This window comes from Ipomoea triloba, chromosome 6 (assembly GCF_003576645.1).
Source record: "Ipomoea triloba cultivar NCNSP0323 chromosome 6, ASM357664v1".
NCBI lineage: Eukaryota > Viridiplantae > Streptophyta > Magnoliopsida > Solanales > Convolvulaceae > Ipomoea > Ipomoea triloba.
In genome coordinates this window covers 24,794,207-24,816,300 of record NC_044921.1, presented here as the reverse complement: position 1 = coordinate 24,816,300, position 22,094 = coordinate 24,794,207, and the positions used below count along the sequence as shown (strand labels likewise).

The 22,094-nt window shown below is 31.9% G+C and overlaps 2 protein-coding genes across 5 annotated transcripts; both read left to right on the top strand.

The window, feature by feature from the left end:
• The first annotated feature begins 926 nt into the window (after positions 1-926).
• LOC116022528 (receptor-like protein kinase 7) lies at positions 927-4,303 on the top strand. The gene is made up of 2 exons (XM_031263263.1): positions 927-3,576; positions 3,739-4,303. Exons 1-2 carry the CDS (start codon positions 1,014-1,016, stop codon positions 4,131-4,133), a joined length of 2,958 nt encoding a protein of 985 aa, XP_031119123.1. The 5' UTR covers positions 927-1,013; the 3' UTR covers positions 4,134-4,303.
• A 2,001-nt stretch (positions 4,304-6,304) lies between these two features.
• Positions 6,305-11,611, top strand: LOC116022724 (probable E3 ubiquitin-protein ligase RNF217). 4 transcript variants are annotated; one of them, XM_031263574.1, is made up of 3 exons: positions 9,443-9,749; positions 10,309-10,526; positions 10,647-11,611. In XM_031263574.1, exons 1-3 carry the CDS (start codon positions 9,506-9,508, stop codon positions 11,322-11,324), a joined length of 1,140 nt encoding a protein of 379 aa, XP_031119434.1. In that variant the 5' UTR covers positions 9,443-9,505; the 3' UTR covers positions 11,325-11,611. The 4 variants fall into 4 exon arrangements, with proteins under 4 accessions (XP_031119433.1, XP_031119435.1, XP_031119434.1 ...); XM_031263573.1 differs by lacking the exon at positions 9,443-9,749 and adding an exon at positions 6,305-6,711 and having other exon boundaries at positions 10,309-11,611; XM_031263575.1 differs by lacking the exons at positions 9,443-9,749; positions 10,309-10,526; positions 10,647-11,611 and adding exons at positions 6,321-6,711; positions 7,642-8,669.
• Positions 11,612-22,094: the final 10,483 nt, after the last annotated feature.

Here is a 22,094-nt window from a genome sequence, read left to right as displayed (position 1 = left end):
CTTCTTTATTTTCAAAAAAAAAAAAATTATACTAATATTACCGTGGGTATGAACCGACGACTTTTGGTTAAATTAATAATAATCTACTTGTTTTTAAATAGCATATTGACTTTATACTTTTATGAAAAAAAATTCCTCGGCTAAAATTAATAAATTGCCTAGATTACTTATAATAATTAATTAGTTGAAATTAATAATATCATTTGGTTATCAATTGAGACTAACTCAAATGGGACTACCCATAGCTTATTAAACTCTGTTAAATACTCCGTATGCAATATTGTATTTTGTATTTAATCATGCACATTTATTTAAATGTAAAAGAAAAGTTACACGAAAAAGAGTAATTCTATGGATAAAACATAATTTTTATATAGGAAAATTATGAGTTTGATATTTTTTTTGGTTAGATCGTATTATAAAATCTTTACAATGAAATAATAACTTATTTATAGTTTAAAATAATGTCAGCTAAAGTCCGTCGAGTTTGGTGGTTTCGCCACGTTTAGTCATAAACTTTCAAATTAATCATTTGTGATCCTCCAACTTTCAAAATTCAATCAGACATAGCCCTACCGTTACTTTCAACCATTTATGTCGTCACAAATAAGGGCAAAATCGTCCTTATTTTTTATAAAAGGATGCTTTTGTCCTTATTTTCTACGTCCGGAATGGCTTAAAGTACGGTAAGACTACGGCCGGATGAAATTCAAAAGTCAAAGGATCATATACATATGATTAATTTAAAAGTTTAAGATTAAACATGACGAAACTACCACAATTGGAAAGATCTCAAATAACATTAAGTCTGAAAATAAATTATAAACCAATTGCCCACCCAAAATAAAAAATGAGAAATTAAACAGTGGAGTTTTCAAAAAAAAAAAAAAAAGAAGAAATTAAACAGTGGATGGAGATGGGTGTGAAAGCGCGCAATTAGTTAAAACGGCGATCTCGTCTGCATATTTCACTCGCACCCTTCTGAACTGAAGACAATTCTCCAATTGTCAGCCATGGCGGCGCCTCATATTTTCCGGCCAAACCATAACCTCATCATTCTACCCATACTATCCCTCCTATTCACCTCCACCGTCGCCGCCGCCACCGAGCTCCAATCCCTCCTCGCCATTAAAACCGCCCTTCAAAACACCGATACCAAAATATTTGACACCTGGAACGCGCGCCATTCTCCCTGCGATTTCCCCGGAGTTACGTGCGATTCAAATGGCTCAGTCAAAGAAATCGAACTTTCCCGGCGAGGCCTCTCTGGCTCTGTCCCTTTCGATTCTATCTGCTCTCTTAAATCGCTGGAAAAGCTCTCTCTGGGCTTTAATTCACTCTCCGGCGAAGTCTCCGACAGCTTGGATAAATGCGTTAGTCTAAGGTATTTAGACCTTGGGAATAATTTATTCTCCGGAAAAATTCCGGGAATGTCTTCGCTCACTGAGATGACGCATTTGTACTTGAACAACAGTGGATTCACCGGAAAATTTCCCTGGCATTCGCTGGAAAATATGACGAAATTGGAGGTTCTTAGTCTCGGGGACAATCCGTTCGAGAGAACAACGTTGCCGGATTTTATTGTAAAGCTTACGAGTTTGAATTGGCTGTATTTATCGAATTGCAGCCTAGAAGGGAAGATCCCAGAAGGTATCGGAAACCTAACGGAGCTCCTCAATTTGGAGTTATCAATGAATTACATTTCCGGCGAAATTCCCGCCGGAATCACGAAGCTCCGGAAGCTATGGCAGCTGGAAGTGTACGCCAATGATCTCACCGGAAAACTGCCGGACGGGTTCGGAAACCTCTCGAATCTTCAATACTTCGACGCTTCATCCAATCATCTTTACGGCAGTCTTTCTGAAATCAGGTTCTTGAATAAGCTCATAAGTTTGCAGCTTTTTGAAAATCACTTTTCCGGCGAAGTCCCGCCGGAGTTGGGCGATTTCAAGAACTTGGTTAATTTATCGATCTACACGAATAACCTCACCGGAACTCTTCCGGCTAAGCTTGGGTCGTGGGCGGAATTTGATTTCATCGACGCGTCGGAGAATTTCTTCACCGGTCCTATTCCGCCGGATATGTGCAAACAGGGGAAGATGAAGGAGCTTCTGATACTTCAGAATAACTTCTCCGGTGAAATCCCCGAAACTTACGGGAACTGTTATAGTCTTAAACGTTTTCGCGTCAGCAAGAATTCGCTTTCCGGGGAAATTCCTAACGGAATTTGGGGACTGCCGAATCTCAACATTATTGATATTGCGAATAACGGATTCGAAGGTTCTATAACTGCCGATATCAAGAATGCTAAGTCGTTGGGGCAGTTGTTCGTTTCGAATAACAAATTGTCCGGAGAAATTCCGCCCGAAATCTCCGGGGCTTCTGCTTTGGTGTCGATTGATTTGAGCAATAATCAGTTCTCCGGCAAGATTCCGGCGACAATTGGGGAGTTGAAGCAGCTAGACACTCTTAATTTTCACAACAATGAGTTCTCGGGTTCAATGCCGGATTCACTGGGCTCATGTGATTCTCTCAGTGACATCAATATAGCTTTCAACTCTCTCTCCGGCCAAATCCCGGCCTCTCTTGGATCTTTGCCGACTTTAACTTCATTGAATTTATCCGGCAATCATCTCTCCGGAGAAATCCCCGGAGCTTTATCATCGTTAAAGCTCAATTTGGTTGATTTTTCCAATAACCAGTTATCCGGTCCCGTACCGGACTCCCTCTCAGTCGCCGGCAGATTCACCGGAAATCCAAGACTCTGTAGCCAGAAAATCAAGAACTTCAAAAAGTGTTCCGGAAAATCCGGAACCTCCCCCGCCGTACACACTCTCTTGCTCTGTTTATTGTCTATTTCCGTCGCGCTCTTAGCCTCGCTGGCGTGTTTCTTCTACTTAAAGAAGAACGGCGGCCGGAACGACCATGAACGGTCTCTTAAGGAAGACTCCTGGGCCGTCAAATCCTTCCGATCATTAACCTTCACGGAGGGCGAAATTCTTGACGCGATCAAGCAAGAGAATCTGGTCGGGGAAGGCGGGTCTGGGAGCGTCTACCGGGTCGTCTTGCGAAACGGGTCCGAATTAGCCGCGAAACACATATGGAACTCCGGGCCCACCGCCCGGAGACGCTCCCTCGCCACCACGCCTATGCTGGGGAAACGCGGCGTCAAGTCGAAGCAGTTCGAGGCCGAGGTTCAAACGCTTAGCTCCATCCGACACGTTAACGTTGTAAAACTGTATTGCAGCATAACCAGCGAGGATTCGAGCGTGCTGGTCTACGAGTATTTGCGCAACGGGAGCTTATGGGACAGGTTGCACACATGCAAGAAGATGGGTTTGGACTGGGAAACGAGGTACGAGATTGCTGTCGGGGCCGCCAGGGGTTTAGAGTATTTGCACCACAGCTGCGACCGCCCCATAATCCACAGAGATGTCAAGTCGAGTAATATCCTATTGGACGAGTTCTTCAAGCCCAGAATTGCAGATTTCGGCCTCGCAAAGATTCTCCAATATGAAACCACTTGTAAAGACTCCACTCATGTCATTGCAGGAACTCATGGATACATCGCTCCAGGTACAAAATTGTTACATGTAGTATTAGTCTAAATATACTTTCGAACCCTTCGAACCCATGACCTTCCATTTGGGAGAGTCAACTCTGTCTAAATTTGTGCACATATTTTATCAAGTAAGCATGCATGCATGATGATAATTGTGTACTACAAACTCGTTGCAGAATACGGATACACGCAAAAGGTGAAGGAAAAGAGCGACGTGTACAGCTTCGGGGTGGTGCTGATGGAGCTCGTGACGGGGAAGAAGCCAATAGAGGCCGAGTATGGAGAGAACAACAACATTGTGAGCTGGGTGAGCACGAAGTTGAAGAGCAAAGAGAGCATAATGAGCATGGTTGATTCAACCATCCAAGAGCCATTCAAGGAAGATGCAATCAAGGTTTTGAGGATAGCAATTTTGTGCACTGCTGCCCTCCCAAATTCAAGGCCAACCATGAGGAGAGTGGTTCAAATGTTGGAGGATGCTGAGCCTTGCAAATTGGTAAGCATCATTGTCTCCAAAGATAATGCTGCTAAAGTTGACAACCCATCATCAGACAACACCTCAAAGATGTAACCTTAAAACTATGTTAATTTCTATTGGGTTGTAAGCCTCTCAAGGATCATGTACAAAGGTTGTAGTGTAATATAAACATATATAATGTAGTGCCATGCTGTATAATTTCCATTTTTGTATTAATTGTACCGCATGTTTTATAATAATCTTGAATTCCCATTGTCAACCAATTGTTATACCATGTACCTTCATCTATCTTGCATTGTGAATCCTGATTCAAAAATTATGTGTCTTCAATTAATAAATTATATGTATGTAAATAAATTGCACACACATAATTTATTAACTACAAACACATAATATGTTAACAAAGTATTTGTCTGTAATTAATATATTATGCGCATTTAATTTATTTACAGACACATAATATGTAAACATATTAACTTCAAAGAATGATTTAAACAATGATTCATAATATAAGATTGAGTGATTGACCATAGTCCATGATATAATTTGTCATGATCAACACTAACATATAAAAGGCCCAACACAAGAGGCTACATAACATAAACGAAAAATAAGGGAGCCCATATTGAAAACATGTCCATTATGGAATTTTGACAATTTGAGGTCCATTATATATAATTTTATTACATTTTATCTTACTTTATTAGAAAATATTCGAGTCAAATCGAATATATTCAAATAATTTAGTCAATCAAATACGAATAAAATTTGATATTTGAATATTTAATAAATACGTATATTCCTCATTATAGTTGAATTTGAATTGAATAGTAAAATATTTGACTCAATTTTATTCGTATACATCCTTAAATGGTATAGTCACCCATATTTCAAACACACATTTAATCTTACAAAAGTTATTTTCATATTGTTAAAGTAGAAGCAAGCATGTACCTAAACGTAAACATTTGATTAGCTACCCAATCAAATTAACAACCAATTTCAAAAAGTTTTCAATTGAAGAACAAGGAACTACCCAAAAGTGTATAAAAGACAACATATTCACAGTTTACATATTTGTGTTAGAATTGATATTCAATTAGCCAATGTAAAATAAAGCACTCCAATTACGATTTTCTAATCCCGACGACAATATACATAGCTACTGTATTTAAATCTTGTACATAAATTCTAATTTATAATAAATTATCAGTTCATTTAGTGAGGAGCTCATTTATGCATTCATGTATGTTTGCTTTGTGATGGATATGGATTAACTCAATACATTAGTCAGTTTGGACATTTGAAGGTAGTCAGACCGGCACTCGGTTTGGAACTCGACCAGTTAACCGCAACGATAAATGAAGGAATTATATGACAATTACGTAATTATGGAAGGACAATCAAAGTCAACCTAAATTAAGCTCATACCCTCTAAATTATCCTTCTCCTTCTTAGAATCATTTTCCAATCCCATTAATTACCATAAGTCATTATAAAATACCGAATTACCATATAGATCTCGATTGCCATACACTCTACATATTTGTCCACTATAAAAGGCCTTAATGATCAATCACAAAGTAAGGCATCGAATCAAAAACCGTCTTTAGACATCACACATCTCTCTAGAAAGCCATCAGCTTGGCATCACCAAAAAGGTATGAGGTTTTCACCTTTTGATTTTTACGTAAAAATTCTGATTTTTTTTTTCTATCAATTTATTTATATTTTACTTATTCGATTGGTAATGTTGGCCCCGGCAAACTACCCACATCAGTCATAAAATCAACTTTTGCACAAATACTCAAGGTAATAAATTATATTTTTCGGTGACTATCCCGGTGATTAATAAAACCAACGCTCTACTTGTTTGTATTCAATAATTTATTATTTTGTGTGTTAGTTAGCTATGTGAATGGTTCAACTATTCAACTTTAATCCCCAAAATCATTTTTATAAATTTGTTCTAAATTGGGCAGACTACAATTTTATCATTAAAAACAAAGTATATTATATCAAAGAAATGTCCAATTTGATGATCTCACTTGGGTTATGAAAGTCTACATAAATAGGTTAGACTTAATCTACAGAATATATATGTAATGATAATTTAACTCTTAACTACTTAATTTTTATAGTATAAATTTTTTATTGAGAGTTTATAATGTGAGATGTGTAATATTACTTTATATATATGTGCGCGCGTATATGTATGTAATTTATTTTCTTTTTAGGAATTTAATATATTTGGTTGCAAAATGAAAAGGAAAAAAGAAAAGAAAAGAAAAAAACTAAAACTTTACACATAGTGCTGACGAGCAGTGATGAGGATTCCAATTTCCAACTTCATCATACTAAGAAATTCAGTAAAAACTATTTCCCCTCTCTTCGGGTCGCCTTGTTTTCAGTTCCAGATCATACGTTATGGGATCTTGTTTAGCCAATATCTCCAATTCAATTTCGCCGACTGCTCAAGCTCTCTTCGATGAATTGTGTACTGCCTACATCGCCCCTCTGGATTTCCCTGACCTCATAATTTCCCTTGTAGGTGTATCAGCGGCGATCATCGCCGTTCACCTCTTGCTCGAGATGGTGCGTGACTTGAAGCAGATGACTAAGCAGAAGACGAAGAGCAAGTGGCTTGGAGTTCGCCGCGATTTCTCCACTGGTAATCAATACGTCAATACTTATTTTGTTATATGAAGTTTGGAGTAGTGGAGTACTCGTTTCGATTTTGTAAAAGTAATCGGTAGAACTGATAGCCTGGAGTAATAATTTTAGTTGATTTTCATTTTGCTGGAGTTTTTGATCCTGCTAGTGGTAGATATTGTTTGTGAATGATCTACTTTGTTGCTGGTTGCTTGATGATGCTGTTTGCCTCGGATTTGTTGATTTTTTGGATGAATTTGTAATTCCTATTACTATTATTTGATTGATATGCGGTGCAACACTAATAACCTAATAGCTAGACTTCCTTTATGATTAGGAGTAGCTAGACTGGTGTCCGTTTACGTTTAGGTTTAGGAGACCTATTAGTATACAACATGATGGCCTGTTGTTATATAAGGTCTGCTTACACTACATTCCTCATACACCATCTAGAGGCAAAAACACTTACGTATAACTCTGCAGCAGTCCGGGTCATCCAACCTTAGTTCTGAAGGTTAGTACGATCCTTGTTATCACATATTATGATTGCATGTGATATAATTATTCTAACAGAATTTTGTTGATCAACCAAGAAAACTCTTTGATTGCTGCAGTAGGGATCGATAGTGTGGTAGGTTTGTCACTTTGTTGTTTCTAATCTGCAATTATTGCTACAGTGTTGCAGCTGACTTATTGAATTTGCTTTTTCTCAAATTTCTTGAACTGAAATAAACACTTGTGAAGTGATCATCATTTGTTTTGGCATCTTTTTTGCGTTTTGGATTCTGTTTTCAATGGTTTAGATATTATCTACACAGTAGGCAGCACTTTTCCCAGTTGAGATACAGTGTCGTTTGCCTCAAATCATAATTAATACTTAAAAAAATCAATGTCTGATTTCCTTAGTTACTTCTATTAAATCTGTTTGTTGATAATATTCACATTACAGAAGTAGAAAAAAGCAGGATGGTTCATTTTCCGGATCTAGATGCTGCACTTGCTGAAGAACTGCAGTTAGAAGAAGCTTTATTGGTTTCGCTTTTTACTGATACAACTGTTAATGAGGCATCTTCATCTGTATTGGCTTTTCTTTCCACTGCTTCGACTGTTAGTGAGGCATCTTCATCTGTCCAGGGAGAACCCTTTCCTAAAAGCTCCTGCGAGATTTGCTTAGAGGACAAAGGAGAATGGCAGATGATCGAACATGAAGGATGTTCTAATTCATTCTGTTCTGAGTGCATGAGCAAGCATATCATTGCAAGGGTTGAAGCAAACATGCTTGAAGTCAATTGCCCCGGAATAAACTGCCGTGCTCTGTTAAATGCCAGTGACTATCGGCATTTGGTTCCTAAGGAGATTCTAGTTAGGTGGGATGAAGCTGTATGCAAGTCAATGTATGTTGATTCTCAGAAACTGTACTGTCCTTACCGCGACTGCTCTACCATGTTGGTTAATGACACCGGGGAGGCCTTGGGAAAGTCAACTTGCCCTTCATGCAAGAGATCATTCTGTGCAGAGTGCCAAGTCCCCTGGCATCCCGAGTTTACCTGCCAGGAATTCAAGATGCTGAACACAGAGAAGAAGAACGAAGATGCCATGGTGATGACTCTTGCAAAGAAGAAACAGTGGCAAAAATGCCCAAAATGCAAAATGCTTGTGGAAAAATCAGATGGATGTCTTCACATGACTTGCAGGTGCAAACACCAGTTCTGCTACAGGTGTGGCAAGGAATGGTCTTCAACTCATGGAGCTTGCCAGTTTCAACCAATCAGGACCACCCAGTAGGGAGTTGTTTGTAGAGAAACCATTTCTCGGTTTTTGCTTCTCATCCTTGTACAGAGACCATGCTAATCTTATCTTTGTTGGTTCTTATCCTTGCACAGTGAACATGCTAATCATATCTTTATCACTATGATATTTTCTTTGTATATATTACAGTTTCCTAGTACCTATGTTCTATGTTTGACTTGTTGAAAAGGATATTTATTTATATTCTGCACATAATTTGTTAACTAAAGGGCACAACAGAAAGAGGCCGCATAACATAATCGAAAAATAAGATATAGCCCATATTGAAAACCTGTTCATTATGGAATTTTGACAATTTAAGGTACATTAGTACATTACCCCAGAGAAAAAAAAAACAACAACAATTAGAGTAGTGAGAGAATTCAGTAGTAATTCTTCCAAATAGAATATCATGAGATTGAGTCTATGTAGAGGCAATAATGACCCAATTACAAACAAAGTATATTATATCAAAGATCTGTTCAATTGATGATTGTTCAACCATTCAACTTTAGTGATCTTTATATCAAAATCAGATTTATAAATTTGTTCTAAATTTGACCAGCTACAATTTTATTATTAAAAACAAAGTATATTATATCAAAGATATGTCCATTTCGATGATCTCACTTGGGTTATTTAAGTCTACATAAATAGGTTAGACTTAATCTATATAATATATAATATATATTACGATAGCTTAACTCTTAACTACTTATTTTTTAAAATAAGTCTTTTTATTGAGATTTTATAATGTGAGATGTGTAATATTATTTCAAACATAAAATATATTTTTTATATATAACTTTATAAAAAATATTATATATATTTTTAAAAAATTTAATATATTTGGTTGCAAAATGAAAGGAAAAAGAAAGACAAAATAAAACAAAATTTTATTCATATAGTGTGGACGTAATGCTGCTGAGGATTCCAATTTCCAAATTCATCATACTATGAAATTCAGTTAAAACTATTTCCCCTTTCTTCGGGTCGGCTTGTTCTCAGTTCTGGATCGTACGTTCATGGGATCGTTTGTAGCCAATATCTCCAATTCACTTTCTCCGACTGCTCAAGCTCTCTTCAATGAATTGTGGATTGCGTACATCGCCCCGCTGAATTTCCATGGACTCATAATTTCCGTCGTCGGAGTATTAGCGGTCATCATCGTCGTTCACCTCTTGCTCGTGATGGTGCGTGACTTGAAGCAGATGACTAAGCTGAAGATGAAGAGCAAGTGGCTTGGAGTTCGCCGCGATTTCTCCACTGGTAATCAATACGTCAATACTTATTTTGTTATGAAGTATGGAGTAGTGGAGTACTCGTTACGATTTTGTAAAAGTAATCGGTAGAACTGATAGCCTGGAGTAAGAATTTTAGGTTATTTTCATTTTGCTGGAGTTTTTGATTCTGCTAGTGGTAGATATTGTTTGTGAATGATGCTGTTTGTCTCGGATTTGTTGATTTTTTAGATGAATTTTGTTGATCAACGAAGAAAACTATTTTGATTGCTGCAGTAGGGAATCGATAGTGTGGTAGGATTGTCACTTTGTTGTTTCTAATCTGTAATTATTGCTACATTGTTTGAACTGAAAGAAACACTTGTGAAGTGATCATCATTTGTTTTGGCATATTTTTGCCTTTTGAATTCTGTTTTCAATGGTTTAGATATTTTCTAAACAGTAATACAGTATGCAACACTTTTCCCAGTTGAGATTAAAAAAATGTCATTTGCCTCAAATCATAATTAATACTTAAAAAAAATCAATGTTTGGTTTCCTTGATTACTTCTGTTATATCTGTTTTGTTGATAATCTTCACATTACAGAAGTAGAAAAAAGCAGGACGGTTCATGTTCCGGATCTAGATGCTGCACTTGCTGAAGAACTGCAGTTTCAAGAAGCTTTATTGGTTTCGCTTTTTACTGCTCCGACTGTTAATGAGGCATCTTCATCTGAATTCGCTTCGCTTTCTACTGCTCTGACTCTTAATGAGGCATCTTCATCTGAATTGGCTTTGCTTTCTACTGCTCTGAATCTTAATGAGGCATCTTCATCTGAATTAGCTTTGCTTTCTACTGCTCTGAATCTTAATGAGGCATCTTCATCTGAATTGGCTTTGCTTTCTACTGCTCTGACTCTTAATGACGCATCTTCATCTGTCCAGGGAGAACCCTTTCCTAAAAGCTTCTGCGAGATTTGCTTAGAGGACAAAGGAAAATGGCAGATGATAGAACATGAAGGATGTTCTCACTCATTCTGTTCTGAGTGCATGAGCAAGCATATCATCGCAAGGGTTGAAGCAAACATGCTTGAAGTCAATTGCCCCGGAATAAACTGCCGTTCTCTGTTAAATGCCAGTCACTATCGGCATTTGGTTCCTAAGGAGACTCTAGTTAGGTGGGATGAAGCTGTATGCAAGTCAATGTACGTCGACTCTCAGAAACTGTACTGTCCTTACCGCGACTGCTCTGCCATGTTGGTTAATGACACCGGGGAGGCCATGGGAAAGTCGACTTGCCCTTTATGCAAGAGATCATTCTGTGCAGCATGCCAAGTCCCCTGGCATTCCGAGTTTACCTGCAAGAAATTCAAGAAGCTGAACACGCAGAAGAAGAAAGAAGATGCCATGGTGATGACTCTTGCAAAGAAGAAACACTGGCAGAAATGCCCACAATGCAAAATGCTTGTGGAAAAATCAGAGGGATGTATTCACATGACTTGCAGGTGCAATCACCAGTTCTGCTACAGGTGTGGCAGGAAATGGTCTTCAACTCATGAAGCTTGCTATTTTAAACTAGGGAGGTTAGCAAACAGAACTTTCGGTAAACTACTCGTTCAGTAAGCATTCGTTTATTTAGGTAAACGAACGTAAATGAACAAATTTTAGAGCTCGGTTTATATAAACGAACAGAGTCTGAACATTTGTGAGCTCGTTTGCTAAAAGCTCCTGAACAAGTTCGTTTGTGTTCGTTTAATATTGTTCATGAACAAGCTCGTTTCGTGTTCGTTTAATAATATTCAAGAACAAGCTCGTTCAGCGTTCGTTAATAATGTTTGTTCGTTAATGATCCTAGTTTCAACCAATCAATACCTCCTAGTAGAGAGTGGTTTCATTTCTCGGTTATTGCTTCTCGTCCTTGCATAGAGACTATGCTAATTTTATCTTTATTTGTCCGGATTCTTGCACGGTGAACATGCTAATCATATCTTTTATCACTATATATTTTCTTATTGTGTAAGTATTGCAGTTTCCAAGTAGCTATGTTTCATGTTTGACTTGTTGAAACGGATAGCTCGGGCTCATTTCAACGCACGCAAATTCAGCCGTGATTTTCTGTTCGAGCCCTAATCGCAGCAGTAAGTCAAAGGCTAATCACCTATTGATTAGAGTAGATTATGAATTATTTATTTAATAAATCACACATAATCATAATTTATTTTGGTTCAAATTGGGTAAAGAATGGCTTTTGCCCTTTGGGTTGTGATCTTTATTTTATCTTTTTAACGTATTTTCGCCCGTGCGTTGCACGGAATGGATTTGTAATAATATTTAAAGAATATTTGGATCAATATACAGTTATATATATTATAACATCGAATATTATATAGCGCAATTGATGAAATTGATTGGATCGATTATGTTTTCTGATGTTTTCCTTTGAATTAGAACAAATAATTGTCCAATTACCCGGGCGTGGATAAATTTTTTTTTATTATATATTGAGATAATAAAAATAAAGATGAAATTATAAAAAATTCTAATATTGAACGTGTACATTTATTTGATTATAAAATTAGTACAAAAATATTACTCAATTAATTGAATAATATATGACTTGTTTGTCTAAAATTATCTTTAAAAGATCTATAAGTAATATGACTTATATAATTATATTATGACNAATTACGTAGTAATATTTACCTAATTCTCGTTCCATTTTTAATTGATGATGTAGAATATTATTATTGAAATATTTCCGTTCTATTTTTAATTTCCGTTCCTTTTTTAATTTATCTTTAATATTGTTTATAATATGCCTTTATTATTTATGATGTAGAATGTTTTCCTTTTTTAATTAAATTGCAATGATATGACCATTTTCTTTTTCATTTTAGTTAATTATGGATATTTTTTTTATTTACAGTCAATTATTAATATTCATTTCATTTTATATATTCAATCAATTAGTAACATCAGATTCATTTTTAATCGATTTTTTTTTATTTTCAGTTAATCAGTCAATTAGAATAATAGATTCACTGGTATTTTTACCTAATTTCTGTTCTATTTTTAATTAATGATGTAGAATATTATTATTGAAATATTTTCATTCTATTTTTAATTTACCTTTACTATTGTTTAAAATTTAAAATATGCCTTTACTATTCTTATGTTTTTATATATAGTATAGATTAATATTATGCTAATTATGATGTCCATGTATTATGAATAAGTATGGTAATTAAGGAGTATATATTATAATTAAAAAATAATGTATATTTTAATTTCGTTTAATTATGGACGTAATATGTGTATGTTTAATTTTCTTTAATTGTATCCGTAATATATATGTGTATGTTTAATTTTCTTTAATTATGTCCGTAATATGTGTACCATTAATTTCTTTAATTGATTAGATAAAATTACGGCAAGTATAAAAAACCGTTTAATAAAAGTATAATGTTTGAACTAATTTCTCAATGACCATAATTATTAAGATTTTATTCCAAAGTAACCATTAGCATAATTTTATATGTGTAATAATCTGTGAATTGAAATAATTTACATAATTGTATGGACGTAATAATATGTGAATTAGCATAATAATACGTGAATTGAAATAATTATCATAATTTTGTTAATCTCCTCTAATTATGGATGTAATATGTGTATTATCAATTTCGTTAACTGATTTGATAAAATTTATATTAATTAATTACGAACAACAATATTAATTCATTAGTTGTCATAATTTTTAAGATTTTATTCAAAAGTAATCAAATGAAATGCACGGGTAATTGACATTATCTGAAGTAAAAATATATAAAATTATCGTAAGAAGGAAATATCTATGTTTAATAACCATAATAAATTTAGATGTTAAATATAGTGTAATTACCACGGATTATTTAGATGGTAAATAGTATATGGTAATTACCTATATAGATTAGCATATTAAACGGATTAACATATGGAACAGTGTTATAAAAAAGGAAGGAAGCCTTTTAGATAAAATATATTAGGAATAATATCAATTAAATAAAATATCATAGGAATTTCTCAATTCTATATTTATAATTACCTTTATAAACATATTTAATAGGAAAATTTAGTTACAAACTTATATTAAGAGTTATGGATTATTATTATTATTATTATTATATTATTATTATGAGGAAAATTATATTAAGAATTTTAGATTATTATTACTACAGAGTATTATTATTATTATTATTATTATTATTATTATTATTATATTAACATAATAGATTTTAAATCGAGGCTACAAAATTTAATATTATTATTTCATTTATTCAAGTATAGTAATCACCATTTTTTAACTAATAAGTGTGAATTAGTATTGTGCAATTAATGATAAAGATTAATAATAATTGGAATCAACAATCAATGATACAATGACCCATGTTTAGCTTCCAATGCACCATTTTTTATAAAATGAATAATTAGAATGGTAAAACGAACAATTGGAATGAATAATTGAGGATTTATTCAAGTATAGTAACCACCATTTTTACCAAATTACATAAGCATTCGTAAATGGGGAAGATCAAGATTGCAAATTCTACAATATATAGATGAGCATCCGTAGATTGCTAGTTATTTTGCACAGTACAACTAAAAAGATGGATAGTTAAATAAGGTATTATCATTCAAAATCTTGTAATACAAAGTTACAATACAATGTTTTTTCATTAGAAATTACCAATCAAAGTAATGTGATTAAAATATATAATTATAGAAAACATTTGATTGTTCACTACAATCACTCTGAAAATTGTAATTTTACATACGTGATACGCCCATGACAAAATTGGCCTAGCTACTTGAAACCTTATCAGCAAAAATTAAAGCATATTGAGCTATTAAAATCAAACTAAATCACAGTACTACAAAATACTCTATGGAATGCAGACTACACCATAAGGATCTCCAACATGCAGAATGAATCAACTAAAAATTAAATCATACCGCATACCATAATAATTCTACGTGTGTTAAAGTTCGATCTTCGACTTCGTAAAATTACAGATTATAGATCTCTAACTAATAGTGAGAACACAGATATTGGTACGTTGTGAGAGAAGAGTCATTTCTCATCACTATATAGTGGATGATAAACATAATATGGAAGATTTTTCAAAAGGAAAGTATAATTAATTTTAATTTTATGTAAATATAGATGATTGACATGTAAAAATTTTACTACAATATTATATAATTTTTTCATTCTAATATAGTTAATTACATGTCAATTATATAAATATATATAGATATATAGATATAGATTATCATATCACTAATCACCAATCACCAATCACCAATTAATTAATTAATATCAATATCAATCTATATAAATATAAATATAAATATTAATATATAACAATATTACCATATCACTAATCACCAATCACCAATTAATTAATTAATATTAATATTAATATATATATATATATATATATATATATATATATATATATATTAATANTAATATTGTTTATAATATGCCTTTATTATTTATGATGTAGAATGTTTTCCTTTTTTAATTAAATTGCAATGATATGACCATTTTCTTTTTCATTTTAGTTAATTATGGATATTTTTTTTATTTACAGTCAATTATTAATATTCATTTCATTTTATATATTCAATCAATTAGTAACATCAGATTCATTTTTAATCGATTTTTTTTTATTTTCAGTTAATCAGTCAATTAGAATAATAGATTCACTGGTATTTTTACCTAATTTCTGTTCTATTTTTAATTAATGATGTAGAATATTATTATTGAAATATTTTCATTCTATTTTTAATTTACCTTTACTATTGTTTAAAATTTAAAATATGCCTTTACTATTCTTATGTTTTTATATATAGTATAGATTAATATTATGCTAATTATGATGTCCATGTATTATGAATAAGTATGGTAATTAAGGAGTATATATTATAATTAAAAAATAATGTATATTTTAATTTCGTTTAATTATGGACGTAATATGTGTATGTTTAATTTTCTTTAATTGTATCCGTAATATATATGTGTATGTTTAATTTTCTTTAATTATGTCCGTAATATGTGTACCATTAATTTCTTTAATTGATTAGATAAAATTACGGCAAGTATAAAAAACCGTTTAATAAAAGTATAATGTTTGAACTAATTTCTCAATGACCATAATTATTAAGATTTTATTCCAAAGTAACCATTAGCATAATTTTATATGTGTAATAATCTGTGAATTGAAATAATTTACATAATTGTATGGACGTAATAATATGTGAATTAGCATAATAATACGTGAATTGAAATAATTATCATAATTTTGTTAATCTCCTCTAATTATGGATGTAATATGTGTATTATCAATTTCGTTAACTGATTTGATAAAATTTATATTAATTACGAACAACAATATTAATTCATTAGTTGTCATAATTTTTAAGATTTTATTCAAAAGTAATCAAATGAAATGCACGGGTAATTGACATTATCTGAAGTAAAAATATATAAAATTATCGTAAGAAGGAAATATCTATGTTTAATAACCATAATAAATTTAGATGTTAAATATAGTGTAATTACCACGGATTATTTAGATGGTAAATAGTATATGGTAATTACCTATATAGATTAGCATATTAAACGGATTAACATATGGAACAGTGTTATAAAAAAGGAAGGAAGCCTTTTAGATAAAATATATTAGGAATAATATCAATTAAATAAAATATCATAGGAATTTCTCAATTCTATATTTATAATTACCTTTATAAACATATTTAATAGGAAAATTTAGTTACAAACTTATATTAAGAGTTATGGATTATTATTATTATTATTATTATATTATTATTATGAGGAAAATTATATTAAGAATTTTAGATTATTATTACTACAGAGTATTATTATTATTATTATTATTATTATTATTATTATTATATTAACATAATAGATTTTAAATCGAGGCTACAAAATTTAATATTATTATTTCATTTATTCAAGTATAGTAATCACCATTTTTTAACTAATAAGTGTGAATTAGTATTGTGCAATTAATGATAAAGATTAATAATAATTGGAATCAACAATCAATGATACAATGACCCATGTTTAGCTTCCAATGCACCATTTTTTATAAAATGAATAATTAGAATGGTAAAACGAACAATTGGAATGAATAATTGAGGATTTATTCAAGTATAGTAACCACCATTTTTACCAAATTACATAAGCATTCGTAAATGGGGAAGATCAAGATTGCAAATTCTACAATATATAGATGAGCATCCGTAGATTGCTAGTTATTTTGCACAGTACAACTAAAAAGATGGATAGTTAAATAAGGTATTATCATTCAAAATCTTGTAATACAAAGTTACAATACAATGTTTTTTCATTAGAAATTACCAATCAAAGTAATGTGATTAAAATATATAATTATAGAAAACATTTGATTGTTCACTACAATCACTCTGAAAATTGTAATTTTACATACGTGATACGCCCATGACAAAATTGGCCTAGCTACTTGAAACCTTATCAGCAAAAATTAAAGCATATTGAGCTATTAAAATCAAACTAAATCACAGTACTACAAAATACTCTATGGAATGCAGACTACACCATAAGGATCTCCAACATGCAGAATGAATCAACTAAAAATTAAATCATACCGCATACCATAATAATTCTACGTGTGTTAAAGTTCGATCTTCGACTTCGTAAAATTACAGATTATAGATCTCTAACTAATAGTGAGAACACAGATATTGGTACGTTGTGAGAGAAGAGTCATTTCTCATCACTATATAGTGGATGATAAACATAATATGGAAGATTTTTCAAAAGGAAAGTATAATTAATTTTAATTTTATGTAAATATAGATGATTGACATGTAAAAATTTTACTACAATATTATATAATTTTTTCATTCTAATATAGTTAATTACATGTCAATTATATAAATATATATAGATATATAGATATAGATTATCATATCACTAATCACCAATCACCAATCACCAATTAATTAATTAATATCAATATCAATCTATATAAATATAAATATAAATATTAATATATAACAATATTACCATATCACTAATCACCAATCACCAATTAATTAATTAATATCAATATCAATCTATATAAATATAAATATAAATATTAATATATAACAATATTACCATATCACTAATCACCAATCACCAATTAATTATTCTTTTTTAAAATAATCACCAATTAATTAATTAATATTAGTATATATTAATATATTATATATTAATATATTAATATTAAGATTAATACCATATACCATATTATCAATTATCAATTATATATCACCAATCACCCATCACCCATTAATATTAACAATATTACCATATTATCATTCTCATATATTACCATAATAATATTATAGGATGGATAATTAATAAAATAATAAAATAATAAATAATATTATCCCTAAGTTTTGGGGGAAAAATTTGGGAGGAGGAAAATGTTTTTATATATAGTATAGATTAAACCATTGCTTACTATTTAATTAAAATTTCACACAAATAATCATATTTGGAGTGGGAAAAAATCCAATCAAAATCTCAACAAATATGCTTATAAACCATTCATCATAAAATTGCTATTCAATATTACAAACAAATAAAAACCCTTCCCTTTATACGGGAGGTGGTGGGTTCGAGCCTCAGTGGGGGCAATGCTGACTCTTGTGCTTCAATAGGTTGAAAAAGTAGTTATGAACAGATACTGCATTGTAATAGAGTTAGTAGTATTCAGAAAAAAAAAAACAAATAAAAACCCATAATATTCCCAACCTTGCCAACGTATACAAGCAGCATGCAAATTATGCTATGAACCCGGATCTACCTTGCAACGTGAACACAGGTCCAAAACACGCGTATGAAATGTTTTGTGAATATAGAGTTCAAAAATTTTGTTATACTGTTGAATATATAGTTCTTTAATTGTAAATATAAAGTTATGTAATTTTGAATATAAAGTTTAAAAATTGTAAATATGGACCGGAGTCCACATTGCAAGGTGGACATGGGTCCTTGGCATAACAACCCCAAGCAACATATCTATATATAGAGAGAGCAAAATCTTGACTTGATTAGACGTTACTCAAACTCTCAATGGCATGTTTGGTTGGATGTAGTTTGGGGGGAATTGCAATTCATTGAATTGCAATTCAGTGAATTCCCAAACTACAGTGTTTGGTTGGAGGAAATTGCAATTCTCTCCAAATGATGAATTGCAATTCATGGGGTACCCCCATGAATTGCAATTCGGTGGAGAGGAGGGGCAATTTATTGGTGTAAAGACAATTTTGCCCCTCCTCCCATACCCTTTGTCTTTTTCTTCTTTTTTTTTTTTTGAAATTTGAAATAATAATAATAATAATTATTATTATTATTATTATTATTTTGAATAATTATAATTATTATTATTTTGAAAGAATTATTATTATTATTATTACTACAACATCTACCACAACATAAGGGTATTTTAGTCATTTTATTATTTCTTACCTTTCAATTCCCTGTACTCCTATTTCTACATACCAAACACTGTAATTTCAATTCCTACTTTATTCATTGAATTGCAATTCCACCGAATTACAATTCTTTTCCACCCTAATTCCCTCCTCCCAACCAAACGCCCTGTCAAAAGTATAAGTTTGATAGGCCTGTTATTTCATTCCTACCAAATTGTAATCTGAGCCCAAGACAATGGCCTAGTAACTGGGCATGCAGTGCAGCCTCGTGACAAACATTATTATCAATGAACTTCGTTGATGTGAATGATGAATGGCAACTTAATTGGCTGATGAAGATGGATGAGAAACCCAAACACGAAGGCGTAGGTTTAGGGGAAAATTAATGCAGAGAGCATAACACCATAACAGTAGGATTGGAGTTTGCATATATTTATCTAGAGATTCACAACACATAAATATGTTTTCTGCATCAGTGCATTGCATTGTCACTCCCACTGTTTTCTCATTTCTTTACGCAACGCCTCTTCTCAATACTGCTCACTCACTCTTTCCCTCAGTTTTTTAACGTAAATTTGAAAGAAATAATTTTTTGAAAAAGAAGTATTTGAATTAATTCACTTTTCGACAACATAATTATAAAAAATGTTAAGTGTTGATTGACACCATGTTGATTTGTATTGAATATAATTTAAAGCGCATGCATGGTTATATCAATTATTACGAACCAAAAACACCCAGACTGGTTTTTAGAATGCATCCAAACACGGTAAATAAAAATATTTTCTGAAAAATAACTCATTTCATGGTTTCCAAACACACATTTAGTGAAAAGTCGTGACCGCAAAATATCGTTCCTCACAACCTCATTTGTCCACTTATGTAGTTCCTCTCACTTGATCTTCCGAATTTGTCCAACTAAACATACATTTTAAATTATTGAACTAGTTAGACTACCCTATAATTATAGACATTAGGACTTTCTCACAATTATATTAACATTCTTATTTTGGGAATCAAAATTTAAGTCTAATTAATGATATAATAATTGAAGCCAATTATGAATATATATGTTTTATATACAGATACCTGATGGGAAGGGTTCCGCTGCCGCCTCCGATCACTTCTCCAGACAACATCGAAACATCAAAAAAAGTGTTCGATGATAACATTAGAACATACATATAGTAATAAATTGTGCACTAATATACTACTTACAATAGAATTCCCACTTGCTTAATGGAGTTAAGTAATGCCATGCCTAAAACATTCTAGGCAGAAGACTATGGTTTTGTCGGGGCTGGCAACGATGTATTCTACTGTACATAAGAATAGGAATATAGGACATAGCAATAGGACGCATGCATGTAGCTAAGTAGTCTGCCTTATTACGCCAAAAGTCACCTCGACAATTCAAGTTAATTGGCTGGATGACTCATTCAAGAAATATTAATAAATTTAGTTAAGAATGATAGTTATACCAAAATTTACTGAAAAATTAACCTTTTTTTCTTTAGTGTGGAGTGAAAATTCAGTCACGATTGCCAAAGACCTTGTGGTCTAGTGGCACCTGATTTACACTCCCACATGGAAGATAGTGGGTTCGAGCCTTAGTAGAGGTAGTTGTTAACTTTTTGTGCTTCAGGTTGAGAAAGTAGCTGTGAACAGATTATACGGACCGGTTTAGAAATTCTCCAACGCAATCCATCTAAAATACGGAAGTCGACAGGTTGAGCCTATATATATATATATATATATATATATATACAATTCTGTGCTTCACTCAATGCGCATATTCAAGTAGTGACAACAGACTTCTCCATAAATTAAAGGTCCGAGAACAATGGATGAAGTTAACCTTACCATGCTCGAGTTGTTATAAAATCTATCTTATTGAAAATAATTTAGTTTTAAATATATTAACCTGATTATTTGAGAGAATTATTTAATACTCGTTGAATATGCAAATGCTTAATAAGGTGCATCCCAAATACCCAAAAAAAGAAAGAAGGAAAAGTTAAAAATGCGAGCTACGATCTTAGCCAATCTAAGTTTCTAGAAAGTCAACACAATTAAGTGTAATATATATATATATCCTCGAGCTGTGGCTCAAACCCCATGGACCATTTCAGAGAGCTGCAACACAGGTCCTAACCCTAAGGGTGTGTTTGGTAGCTGAGATTATTATGCAGACAATAGAGTGGGGACATGAAGGAGAGAAGAAGATAATGCCTTGCAGCATATTAAAATTAAAATTAACAATTTTATAAATAATTTTAATTCTTCCTTTTAATGCTCAACTCTAAATAAAAAAATAAATAGAAAATAAATATATTACTTAATATTCATTCCAAACAAGAAAACACAACAAATTATGTTATAGATTATGATACACATTATATAGTAAATTACTCATAAATATATAAACAGTACAAATTTATTTTTAATGTATTATTATATGTTTATTTTTAAATATTATATTAAAAATTAACTTATATAATATATTAAAAATAAACTTTTAGTATATTTAACATAAATGTTGGTCTATTGTATAATGATGGAGAAACACTACTTAGCTTTAGGGAAAATAAAAGAGGTCAGGACCCCATAGCTTTTATCTGTCTGTCATCCTTATTACACATTAATTATCATAATTAATTCTTCACTTAATTCTACTCATCTACCTTCCAATCAAACCCTTTCAATATAATTAATATGTCCTTTTTTTTTTTGTTTACTACATTTATCCCTTACATTTTTACATTACTTACATTAGTATTTAGTACATTGTTTCCTCGCTTAATTAAAAAAAGAAAAAGATTAATATTTGATCGCCGTTAATGTATAGATTAGTAA